The following is a 13,270-nucleotide window of genomic DNA, read 5'->3' as shown; positions in this document are numbered from 1 at the left end:
CTACTTACGACACGCTACATACGACCCGCTACATACGACCCGCTACATACGACCCGCTACATACGACACGCTACATACGACACGCTACATACGACCCGCTACATACGACCCGCTACATACGACCCGCTACATACGACCCGCTACATACGACCCGCTACATACGACACGCTACATACGACACGCTACATACGACCCGCTACATACGACACGCTACATACGACACGCTACTTACGACCCGCTACATACGACACGCTACATACGACCCGCTACATACGACACGCTACATACGACCCGCTACATACGACACGCTACATACGACACGCTACATACGACCCGCTACATACGACCCGCTACTTACGACCCGCTACATACGACCCGCTACATACGACCCGCTACATACGACACGCTACATACGACCCGCTACATACAACACGCTACATACAACACGCTACATACGACACGCATGTAGCGGGTCTCGCTTATGAGAGCAGGATGGATTTGTAAGAAATCCGGATATGGATTAACAGCAGATTTAAAGCGCAACACATGTTCTGTTAAATATGTCATTTAAGGTTCTGCTGCAGTGACACCCCCCCCCCCATGTTTACATTTCTGACTGTATCTGTTGCAGAGATTGTGTTTGAATCCGAAAGCAGAAAGCAAACAGCTGACGCAACCCAATCCCGCCGGTTAACACATGCCGGGGCGACGAGCGGCGCTTTTGATCCAACCCCACGACGGCGTTGATTGATTCGGTGCGAACGTGTTACTAACTGCTCAGCTTGAGCTTTCGCGGGAATTTCAGCTTCCCTCGCATTCATTAACCCAAGAATATGTACACTTTGAATTCTTTCAACGTGGGGAGCGAAGCGACGTGGGATATGACGGCCCCCCCCCCGCCTCAACACACGGGGTCCAGCAGCCGGGTGTCGGGGCAGCTGTTGGTACGAGTGCAGACGGCCTCACCTGTTGCCTTCTAAAGACATCTAGGCACTCACACATGACCTGTGAGCCAAAAAAGCCAAAATTGAAAAAAAGGTCATATGAGCCTAATGTATCCGTGTGTGTGTGTGTGTGTGTGTGTGTGTGTGTGTGTGTGAGACACGCTCTCACTGCAGTTTGGTTTAGCATAAAGCTGTTAAACTGTGCATATTCGATTGTTATTAAAAAGTTATAGAGCAAACACACACACACACACACACACACACACACAGATACATTTAGGGTCATGTGACCTTTTTTTTTTTAAATTTTGGCTTGAGTTGTGCCAAGCTGGGAAACAAGCCTCTCTCCTTAGATAAATGTACATCGTATTTATAGAGATTTATACTTCCTTCACAACGTTAAAAAAAAACAAAAAACCATCAACCCTGACATCTGTTGGCTGTCTGAGCATCCTCAGTGTCACCTTCGCTGTCTGGCGAACAGCTTCCTCTCTGACAGGCTGACGTGAACAGAACTTTAAAAACGGTCTTGACTGCTTATGTCCCCCCCCCCCCCCCCCCCCCCCCCCCCTGCTGCATTATGCGGGGTGCGTCTCAACGACGGTAGCAGTCCTTCCTGCTCGGTTGTCTCATCGCTCGGTTCCTGCGTGCCGCTTCTAGCCGTGTTAATGGTTCCAGCAGGAGCACATGTTCACCTCCTGACATCCACACGTCTGGAAACGTCTCTCTGCATGTGTGTGTATGTGTGTGTGTGTGTGTGTGTGTGTGTGTGTGTGTGTGTGTGTGTGTGTGTTGTGACCTGACCCATGTAGTTAGACATAAAAATAGACATAGATAAAATGGATCACACACAGTGACATCACTTCCTGACTGCGTGACCTTGCTGTGACAAAAGAAACACACATGTACACACACACACACACACACACACACACACACACACCGGAGCCCATTCATGGTTGAGCGCTTCCGTGTTCCTGTGGTAGTGTGGGAATATGACATGAAATGTGTGCGTTTATGCCATGAAAAGTCGCAATATTCCAATGTCTCACCGGGTTCCAGGTTCGCTGCCTGGATGCCGTGTCGATTGCCGGGTTGCCGGGTAGATCAGGGGCGACAGCCAGCGAGCGACGTGAACAGAACCCACGAGACAGCCGGAGACTTCACAGGGACTAAACATTAGAGCGACGCTTATTCCCACAGCGAAATGAAAAAAACATGAACGCCCTCTGAAAGACTTCTGAGGACTTCTGTCTCTCTCTCTCTCTGTGTGTGTGTGTGTGTGTGTGTGTGTGTGTGTGTGTGTGTGTGTGTGTGTGTGTGTGAGTGAGACAGAGCGGTTGGTTTGGTCACAGTGGTTTTTGTGTAGCTTTACCTCTTTGAAATATTGTAAGGCAGTAAATCAGTGATCACAGAGACACTGTGTGTGTGTGTGTGTGTGTGTGTGTGTGTGTGTGTGTGTGTGTGTGTGTGTGTGTTTCAGTGGGATCCCTTGCGGAAAAGGCTCCAGTATTTCTCTTTTACAGTACATTCACTTTGTGGCGCTCATATCTGTGTCATTTTGCAGTTTCACATCTTGAGCTATAATTCTATAAATGTTTTATCATCTGAGGAAGAAAAGAGCATCGGGAAGTCTGTGGATAATTCACATTAAAGCCTGTGTGACAAATAAAACAGCTATGTATTGTACAGTCACTTCTAAAAGGTCCAGGCTAACCAGTGTGTGTGTGTGTGTGTGTGTGTGTGTGTGTGTGTGGTGTGTGTGTGTGTGTGTGTGTGTGTGTGTGTGTGTGTGTGTGTGTGTGTGTGCGTGTGTGTGGGTGCCACAGAGAGCCGATGATCCACAGTTAGTAATCAGACCGTAGACGTAGATTGTAATGATCTCCAGCAGGAATCGTTCACAGAATACCACATTTTGACAGCAGTGTGAACGATTTAGGGGATCTCGTTCCCCATCAAAGAGGATTCAGTCCGATCCATGTAATCACCGTCTGAAACGGTGCTGATGGGGAAACTTTTGAACGAGTATTTAAATTCCCTAACATTGATACATGCTCAATATGTTGACAATTGTTTTATTTCACTTTTAAATCTGATACCAATGTTCTGATTACGTGAGACACTAAAAAGCAGACGTTGTGACGCTCAGTTTCCAGACATGTGACCTGCCCCCGGCTCTGACGGGCCTGGGTCCATGTTGTCGACTGAACCGGGTTTTCATTTTGAATTCATTACTTTCAAATCCCTGCCAGCATGTCAACGAGGCCAGAGACACACGGTCGGTTCATTCACGGTTATTAGCAGTTTATCCACCGGGTGTGTGTGTGTTTTTTTCGGGACGACGCGCAAGAGCCGTTTGTTTTTTTTTCCGCTGGTTGCCTGGCAACGGTTGATGAGTCTTGAGGATTTAAGAACCAGAGAATGCTTTGGTTAAATTCCTCTGTGATGGCACTTTTCCTTTCCTTTCCTTTCCTTCCTCTCGGAGGCAAAGACCAATTTATGGTGCAATTTATTCGGTGTGTTGACCAGCTTGTTGCGCAGGTTCTACCTTTTTTTGGTTATACTGTCCGCTGCAAGTTAAGCAATTCACTTTTAAGAGATTGGATAACAAGCAAACATATGATATCCTGGCATTTTATTTATTCTGACCAGAATAAATAAAATGCCAGGGAGGCTTTTTGTACTTGTTTTCAGAGAGAGTTTTGCGTGTTTTTTCCCGCTCTTTGCGCCTCGCGTTTTTTTTGCAGGAGTTGCCCTGAACGTCTCAATATGAAGATAACTTTCGGAAAGGAAGCGGACGTCATTAGCTTTTCTTTTTTCTTCTCAATTATGGAAACCGGGAGCCGTATGACTTTACCGACCGCAGTTACCGTACTGTTGAGGAGTGTACAGCTAAAAGGTTTGTGTTACGCTAACGTTAGCTCATCGGTGCACCGAACGCTAGCAGATGTTTCAGAGAGTTTCTGGATGATGTCAGTACGGGCGCACACACACACACACACACACACACACACACACACACACACACACACACACACACACACACACACACACACAGAAGGTGGACTGCCTTGTTCCTGGGCAGCGTGGCAGCAAAGATGAAGATTCAGGTTTTCCCTCTGTCTGAAGTTGATGGGTTTTTTTTTTTGGACTGCAAGCTCAGTCTCCCCGCTCTCTGTGTGTGTGTGTGTGTGTGTGTGTGTGTGTGTGTGTGTGTGTCAAGTCCATTCAATGGCCCCCGAGTTATTCGGTCTTGTGTGTTTAACAGCCATATGCTGCTGTAATCACCGCTGTGTTGCTACTGTACAAACATACGCTGAATGTGTGTGTGTGTATATATGCGGGGAACATCTCTGATGGAGAAAACACATGCTGGATGGATCAAAGGTGTGTGTGTGTGTGTGTGTGTGTGTGTGTGTGAGATAGACAGAAAGGTAGGAACAAAAACATGCTTGACAGTTATTAAATACTCAAGACCCAAACTGGATTGAATGTTTGACCACACTGCTCTTTGACCTACATGTGTGGTGAGACAGAGGGAGGTACAGTTCTTACACTGTGTCCTTTCTCGATGTTACAACCTCTGCTTTCTTGCAATCACGAAATCAAGGAATCAAACGAATCACGTCACGTCCATCAGGATGCTGACTATATTCTGTCTCTGTGGAGCAGATGTTGGCATGCCTGGGATTAGGAATGGGATCGTTATGTGCCAAAATGCAGAAATGCAAAATGCAAATGCAGAAAAAGACAACAGAGACTTATATATATATATATATATATATATATATATATATATATATATATATATATATATATATATATATATATAAATAAAGGTGTGTGACGACTCTTAAATGGAGGGTCCATCTGCGCTAATATCCGTTTTTTTAAAAATGGAAACGCCCATTTAGCCGCTAGCAAAAAGCAAAGACGTATGTTACCAAAGTAAGGTCATCAGTGAGGTTATGAATGGTGCGACCGATGGCTCCAGCTACAGTCAACGTTTAGGAATAAGTGAAGAAACAGTTTTGAACACATAAGGAACACCACTGAGAATCCTATAAAAACAGACCCGTCCTTTTGAATAGTCATAATTCTTTGATCAACATGAAAATCCTGAAATAAGCAGCAGCTACTTAAGCTTCTGCGTTGACTGAAAAATGTGGTTAAAGAGATTTGTCACTCGCTACTGGTCCATTATCGGCCTATTTAATGTTGTGAACAGATGCAGACCATTACAGCTGCAGCTGTGATCAGAGCCGACATGCTGCCCTCTGTGTGTCCACAGCTCTTACTCTTCTTTATTGCTTTTTTCAAAGTTAGAGTTTTGCCCTAGCAAAGTCTTTTGCTAGGGCAAAACTAGTTTACTTTGTTTACTCCAGGTGCTTAAAGAACACTGTTGTTAATAAAATGAAACATACGTCTCTGTTGTTTATTCATTCTCTCCCATTTAAAGTGCTTTTTACAACGATAAACTACATTTTACCTCCAAAAAAAAACAGAAAAGCGTCGTAAATTGCTCGTATTGAAAACACTTCTTGAGGTGGTTTCACAATAAAAGCCCACTTGAGTTCTTCAGCCATGTATTATAAGGTATATTTAAGAAGTGATGAGTTAATATCAACAGCAGCTGCGTGCATCAACATTATTTTATGGCATCTAATGAACAAACCAGAAGACGATGGAGCTTCCCACTGCTCCAGGAGTAATGGAGAAGGCAGAAGGTGATAAGTAAGATAATATTGCGCACAGCTGGTGCTGAAAGTTCAGTCTGAAAAATGTAGCGCTGTGTTTATTTTTTATTGTACAATTTACAAATTGCAAACAATTAAAAAAGACTTTACTGGATGATGACTGTGAAAGTCATTGAATTAACTGCGTGAGTCAAAAGTTTTTTCCACATTTGGGTGGAATTGTTATAGACCCTTCGCTAAGCCCCGCCCCCTGATGCTGCTGCTATAGAAGCCCACACTGTCACTAACCACACTCGATGGCTGAATGTTGTCCAATTTTTGGAAAAAAGTGATTTCAGAGAGAATCGGACAGAGGGGTCTCCAATATGTGTTTGAAAGATAAATCCATGATGTCAGACTGATTCAGCAGTGAAAACAGGTTAAAAAGATAAAGATGGAAGCTAAAGCTACAGATCACAGAGTAAAGTGAACCACCTCATCAGCTGACATTAAGGAACAACACTGTTCCTGTAAAGCCGGGTAGGTCTTTATTCACGGTTGCAATCATTAAAACGTATACCTTCAGGATACTTTCAGTAGCTAACGTAGCATAGACGTGCTAATGCTAGTCAATGATGTACTAAAGTACTCTGCCATTGTTAGCTCCACAGGTTTTTAATGTAACGTTTTAGAAACTTGTATCTCTTTCCAACCTCTCCGAGTAACGAGTATCACTATTACTCACCGTTAAACCATGACGAGCTCCGGATAGTTTGATGCTACGCTACGATTGGCCAGTTTGCATTCGAGGGGCGGGACTTATCGAGGGGGTCAATAAAAATGTATTCAGATGTTCTCTTTTTCTCTTTCTCTCTGAAATGTCCTTTTCTTGCAGTTTAATGATCATTGGCACGTTGTTTCAAGGCCGCTGAGGAGTGTGTGTTTTGTGTGTGTGTTTATGTGTGTTGTGGGGACGAAAGTCGGTTCACACAGTCACAGTGTGGGGACTATCCTCCCTCCCAAGATGGTCCCCACAATGTAAACCATTACATTTTATAGGTTAAGTCTTGGTTTTTGGTTTGGGTCAGAGTTGTGTTTATATTGTGGTTATGGTTAAAGTTAGGATAATAATTGCATAGGGGAGGAATTTGACTTAATGCAATGTCACCCTGAGTAGCAAAAACATCTGTGTGTGTGTGTGTGTGTGTGTGTGTCTGTGTGCGCATTTTCTGCCCTTCTGCTGGTGTGTCCGCATTTATCGACAGTTGTAACTATTTGCATAATCCTCTCAATCTCCTTTTTCCTGGTTAGCAACAACGGTTACAGAGAAAGCAAGCAATGGAGACTTGAAAATAAACATTTTTAGATGTATTATAAGTATTTTTATTCATTTTTCTTAATAAACATGTGAATAGTTTGATAGTAAATCTGCCTTTATTGATTTAAAGGGAATGGACAAAATATATGACACATCTCTCACTGCACACAATCTTATATACAGCCTCCAATGTAAGTCTTCATGGTTTCATACTGTAACCACGGCTCAAAAGAATTCTGAAAAGGGGTTGTGTGTTTGTCCAGAGACGAGACTGACAGCTTCCTGTGTGTGTGTGTGTGTGTGTGTGTGTGTGTGTGTGTGTTTGTGTGTGTGTGTGTGTGTGTGTGTGTGTGTGTGTGTTTTGAAAAGACAAAAGCTGTTTCCTCTCAACAGTAATGGACAGATGAGTCAAGAAAATTGTTTTTCTATGCAAATCATTTAGATTTTAATATAACGACACATGTTCTTCTAGCTTCAACAAGCTAGCAGAAACAACTTGGTGTGTGTGTGTGTGTGTGTTTTTTTTAGATCCATTCATTACCATTTTCAGTGAGCGGTCAGATGACATTGATTTGGTGCCAAATAGAGCTGACTGTGTCGCTGTTGTTCACCCTAACGCTGCGCTGTAAGTGGTGCATGTGTGTGCAAGTTTAAAATACATGTCGAGCTAGAATCCATCCAGATTGTGTGTAGGACCGGTTGGGTCCATTCCACGTCAATTACCAGCTCAGCCAAGATGGCTAATTAGCTGCAGAACATTAAACAGCATGTGAACATACCTGCACAGGTCACATGGGTGTAACTGCTGCACTGTCGCAGCCTGTCAGCTGTTTTAAAAAAAACTCATTGATGTCATCTTGAGCTACAAAATACAACCTAAGCTAAAAGGTTATACTGTCAATAAACCATAATAATTGATAAAAGTATCAACATTCTGTCATTACACAAAAAAAATACACAAAAAGGATTATTTTTTCGTCAAATTTGACCAAAAAAAAGCACACAAAACATACTTTAAAGTTATTTGAATTTATTCTTTGAGATATGCTCATTTATCTGCAATAGAAATATTTTCCCACATTGGTATTTTTGCTCGTCGCTTAAATCTGTACAACCTAAAATAAAATGATAAATGATAAAAGTACTGAAATTGTGTCATAAATTAAGAAAATAAAACACGGACATGGACGTGTTTTTTCAGTTTCGAAAGTATTTTTCTGAAGCAATTCTGCATGCGGAAACATAAAATATACAAACATTTCTCAACACAACTAACATGAGTTGAACAATGTACATTTCTTAGTTTTTCGACATATGCTAATTTCTATGAGCAGAGTGCAAAGGTGTTGATAGTTTCGTTACGTTCCGCACGTGATGTAAAGTAATGACCTCGTCACAGAGAGACATGCTGTAGCTGTTATATTATTTTATGTAAGATTGATTTATCAGGATCACGCAAACGACGATCTATCCGGTGGAAGGTCTGTTTCTCAACGGTTAAAACATTAATCAACGTTAATTTGCGATTAAGAAGCTAAACTTTGGCAAAGACATTGTGATAATCCTTTAAATACGGCGGAGCCACCTGCGCCTGAACACAATCCGTCTCTGTCCTGCATCAGGTATGAATCGATACCATTTCTGTAAAACATTGGCACACGGTAACGTGAGCCAACATAAAACTGTTCAATTAGGTCATTAACCTTGAACGCCGTTAATGATCGTGACTAATCGCTCAGTCGCTGAGCCGTGGACGGCTCTGATCGCTCACGCGTGTCGAGAACGACCGCTGAATGTAACTGAGAGACCTGATTCCGGCGCGTCGTTCACACGTTCCTCAAAGGTTCTCCGCTTGGGATCAAATCGCCCGTGATGCATTTCAAAATGTCTTTCCAAACTTTACTAGACTGAAAATGAGGGATGGATTTGACTGTTATCTCTCTTTCGTTGTGTCCTGAGATAGATTTTGCTGACTTGGCGTTCTCACTGTGGAATTTTCTTGAAACGTGTGTGTGTGTGTGTGTGTGTGTGAGTGTGTTTTGCAGCCAAGGCAGTGTATCACATGCACATACACACAGCATGACATGGACATTTGGGCTAGAGAGAGAGAGAGAGAGAGAGAGAGAGAGAGAGAGCTTAAATAAGAATGAGGGAGAGAGAGATTTCATAACATGACAGACGGCTGACCAGATGAACTGAGAGGGAGGGAGAGAACAAGACCAAGGGAATGGAATCATAAAGATGTGAAGAGATAACACAAGGGTGGAAGAATAACGATGAACTGTTTCTACTGTTAATACTTCCACTATACTGTGTGACTACAAAGACGCTGAAACAGCAACAAAAAGAGGTTAAACAACTATAACATCTATGGCAGAGGTGGTGGAGTCTGTGCCAAGGGGCTCATTATCTCACAATCTGCTCACGATTGAAAGCATTTAACACCTACGCTAATTGTTATATAACACATCTTTATGTGGTTTTGTGTCATTTTCTAATAGGTTTGTTCCTTTTGTAGTTATTTGTTGTCTGTGGTTGTTTTGCCCCTTTTTTGTAGTCATTTTGAGTCTCTTTGTAGTTGTGTTGTGTTTCTTTGTCGTCATTTTGAGTCTCTTTGTAGTTGTGTTGTGTTTCTTTGTAGTGATTTTGAGTCTCTTTGTAGTTGTGTTGTGTTTCTTTGTAGTCATTTTGAGTCTCTTTGTAGTTGCTTTGTGTTTCTTTGTAGTGATTTTGAGTCTCTTTGTAGTTGTGTTGTGTCCGTCTGTAGTCATTTTGAGTCTCTTTTTAGTCGCTTTGTGTCTCTTTGTAGTCATTTTGAGTCTCTTTGTAGTTGTTTTGGGTCTCTTTGTAGTCATTTTGAGTCTCTTTTTAGTCGCTTTGTGTCTCTTTGTAGTCATTTTGAGTCTCTTTTTAGTCGCTTTGTGTCTCTTTGTAGTCATTTTGAGTCTCTTTGTAGTTGTTTTGGGTCTCTTTGTAGTCATTTTGAGTCTCTTTTTAGTCGCTTTGTGTCTTTTCGTAGTCATTTTGAGTCTCTTTGTAGTTGCTTTGTGTCTCTTTGTAGTCATTTTGAGTCTCTTTGTAGTCATTTTGAGTCTCTTTGTAGTTGCTTTGTGTTTCTTCGTAGTCATTTTGAGTCTCTTTGTAGTTGCTTTGTGTCTCTTTGTAGTCATTTTGAGTCTCTTTGTAGTTGCTTTGTGTCTCTTTGTAGTCATTTTGAGTCTCTTTGTAGTTGCTTTGTGTCTCTTCGTAGTCATTTTGACAAGGGGTCACAAGGGGTCACATTTTGACAAGGGGTCCCCTTGACACTTTGGGCCCCTGTGTCTGTGCCTGGTAGGCCCCTTCAGTACACCATCCATGCTTACAGTGACGACGTTACAGTATGTTAAAGCAAAGAACACACACACACACACACACACACACACACACACGCACAAACTTAGTAAAAGCTAGATGAGTGTGGGTGTGTTCTCTCTCTCAGGAATGTTGATCTGATAATGGGATTAATACTAAAAGCTCCACTGTTTTTCTCTCTCCGTCTCTGTCCAGGGTCACTGAGGACTGAAGGCATCAAGGCGTCTGACGTTCTTCCTGTGTTAAAGGAGAAAGTAGCCTTCGTGTCAGGTGAGTTTCAGTCGGTGTGCTTCAATCACCAAACCTTCAGTACGAGACAGGAATCCGGGGCCACACACTGTATGCCGGAGTTGTTTGAGATCACACCCAAGACGCTGAGATCATAGAAACCTATATCAAAATACAGCAGAACCCCAGGAGCTTAGAGTTCCCTAAAAGGGAAAACTCGCCACCTTTTATGTCCAGTCAGTGTTGATGGTAAATGTTGTTGATTTGAAGCAATAAAGTCCTCAGTGCGAGCTATATTGACTGAGAAAGTCGAGTTCTCCTGACAGACGGACCGGATCAAGAGAGAGGTAAAGGAAAAGGTTTTATTTCTCTGTAGGGTTCTCTCCATCACGTTGTCAGACACTTACAATAACAATCTGAGCCGGTCAGTGGCAGAAACAATCACTATTAGTGCAAGTAAATTGACGGTGAGGAGTCGCCCCAAGCGATTACATTACAGCCCGTTTAGTGGCTGCCGTCTGCATTGTTCTCCCTCAACACCGGACCTCATCATGCTCAATAGCGCCGCGTCAGCCTTTTAAACCGCCAGGACTGCAGAAGAGATCACCGATGTCTGGACCTAGAGCCTTGCGCACCTCCTGAGACAGGAAGCGGGCAGGGAAAATCATCACAGGCCCTTCACACCCTGAACATGGCTTTATGTGAACTTCTCCCCTCCGGCAAGGCGCCGCACATCGCCGCCTGCCAAAACAAGCAGAGAAAGCAGACGCACAAACTGTTTCACTCCACGGGCCATCGCTCGCACAAACACTCTGCCGTGTGATGTGTTGAGATTCTGAACAAACAAGATGTAGCATCACATGACCTCAGGAAATGAAACCAAACTAAATATTGTGCCCCCCCCAAATTATTAAAGATGTACTGAAACAGCAGCCGTGAATTGAGGAGGAAAAACCCCCCCAAAACAAACAAAAGGATATATGATTCTGTGTTTCTGTGCTTTTATTTTGAAACTTGCCTCGCTCTACCTGTGTACTACTTTGGACTAGATCTGAAACAGACTTACAAAAAACCTGCTGAACCTACCATATTATCAAAATGGAGACCTGATCAGAACGGGTCTGAAAAAAACCCCAAAACACTTCTATTATTGTAATAACACCCTCATTTTGTAATAAAGAGCTTGAAATGCAATATTTAATATACTTCATCACATTTTGTAATACATTATTACATATTGCAATGGTTATTTCAAATGCAGGAGTTGCAATTTGATTTCATGAAAATGTAATTATGCGTATTATGTAACAACAAACTTATTATTGTCTTCACCTGGATGTAGTTTCGGCCAATGAATCTACATTAAATACCTTCTTTTTTTTTTTAAAAGTCTAAATTTATTTTGAGTCATGATTTATGCTTTAATAATTGTTACATGTTATAAATATTTTGTTTTTATCAATGAAGACATCCATTTTGTTTGTTGTTACATAATGCACGTAAAAAAAAAGTGCAACTCCTGCCATTCGTGATCATATTGAGGGGGGATTTATTATATGTTGCGTTCAGGCTGTTTATGGTATATACCTTGGTATATTGCACTGCAGGCTCCTACTACAGTATTGTAAAGGAATATTATTTCTTCCATATGCAAAGTGCTAGCAATATGGTGCAAGATTTAAGTACTGTTCAACGTTTTATCAGTTGCAGAACTGGTTCTTTCAACCCTTTTAGTAGTTATGTGTACCAGTGAAAAGGTAACTGTGAATTAGAAGGAGAGAATGGGAGAGAGACCTTGAGAGAGAGAGAGAGAGAGAGAGAGTAAAAGACAGAGTGCCAACAACGATCTGTCATCAAGATCCCTCCCTTAGATTATAGCAGCGTGCTGCCTCCCAAATCACACACTCAAAACACACAAACCGATTTTCCACGACTGAGTAGCAGTTTCATAAACATTGTGGTTTGTGTTTCTTACATTAATCTAACCAAAACATCTCCACTCACATCATTTATCACGTACGGGGAGAGCGAGAGTTTGTATTTCGGAATGGCTTTCGGAGCTTTTGGAAAGTGTGTTTCCTGGCTGGTGTGGCTGTGATGGGAGTTCCGTTACAAACACAGAGATATTAAAGCTATGAGTGTAAAATAAGAGCAGATTAGCACTGATACAGTGAGACTCCTTAGTGATGATGGAGTGACGGTGTAGAGTAATGTCTCCTCTGGAATCACTCTTCACTAGTTACTTCATTTTTCATTCTAGTATACATCTCATAAAACTGTACATAGTATACATTTATGTTTAGGCTGACACTTGAACTGTATCATTTACAATCCAAACAATATTCTTTATTCTGGAAGTTCAGTTTGACAATGCTGTACCAGCAGTACAACTTTAAACTACTGCTACTAACAATACTGCCATAATACAAGCACTGCTACTGCTAAAGCTATATTACTACTACTACTACTACTACTACTACTACTACTACTACTACTACAACTGCTATCACTACTAATAAGGATAATATTACTAATACTATCACTACTTACTGTTAACTACTACTGCTACTTGTACCATAACTTCTATAACTTCTAGCTACTTCACCATCTACTACTACTACTACTACTACTACTACAACTGCTATTACTACTAATACAGATACTATTACTACTACTTTTACTACTACCATCACTATTTACTGTTAACTACTACTGCTACTAGTACCACAACTTCTGTAACTTCTAGCTACTTC

General features: G+C 41.9%; 1 protein-coding gene across 1 annotated transcript in view; it reads left to right on the top strand.

Moving 5' to 3' along the window:
• Positions 1-13,270, top strand: part of LOC137868100 (kalirin-like) — a 55,143-nt gene that overhangs the window by 19,432 nt on the left and 22,441 nt on the right. The window contains 1 exon segment of the mRNA XM_068704625.1: positions 10,485-10,559. Within this exon segment, the coding sequence (XP_068560726.1) occupies positions 10,485-10,559 (75 nt within the window).

The sequence above is a fragment of the Cebidichthys violaceus genome, unplaced genomic scaffold, assembly GCF_023349555.1.
Source record: "Cebidichthys violaceus isolate CVI_PGR_0920_01 unplaced genomic scaffold, fCebVio1.0.p SCAF_97, whole genome shotgun sequence".
NCBI lineage: Eukaryota > Metazoa > Chordata > Actinopteri > Perciformes > Stichaeidae > Cebidichthys > Cebidichthys violaceus.
The sequence above is the reverse complement of the archived record's forward strand: the minus strand, read 5'-3'. Positions and strand labels throughout refer to the sequence as shown.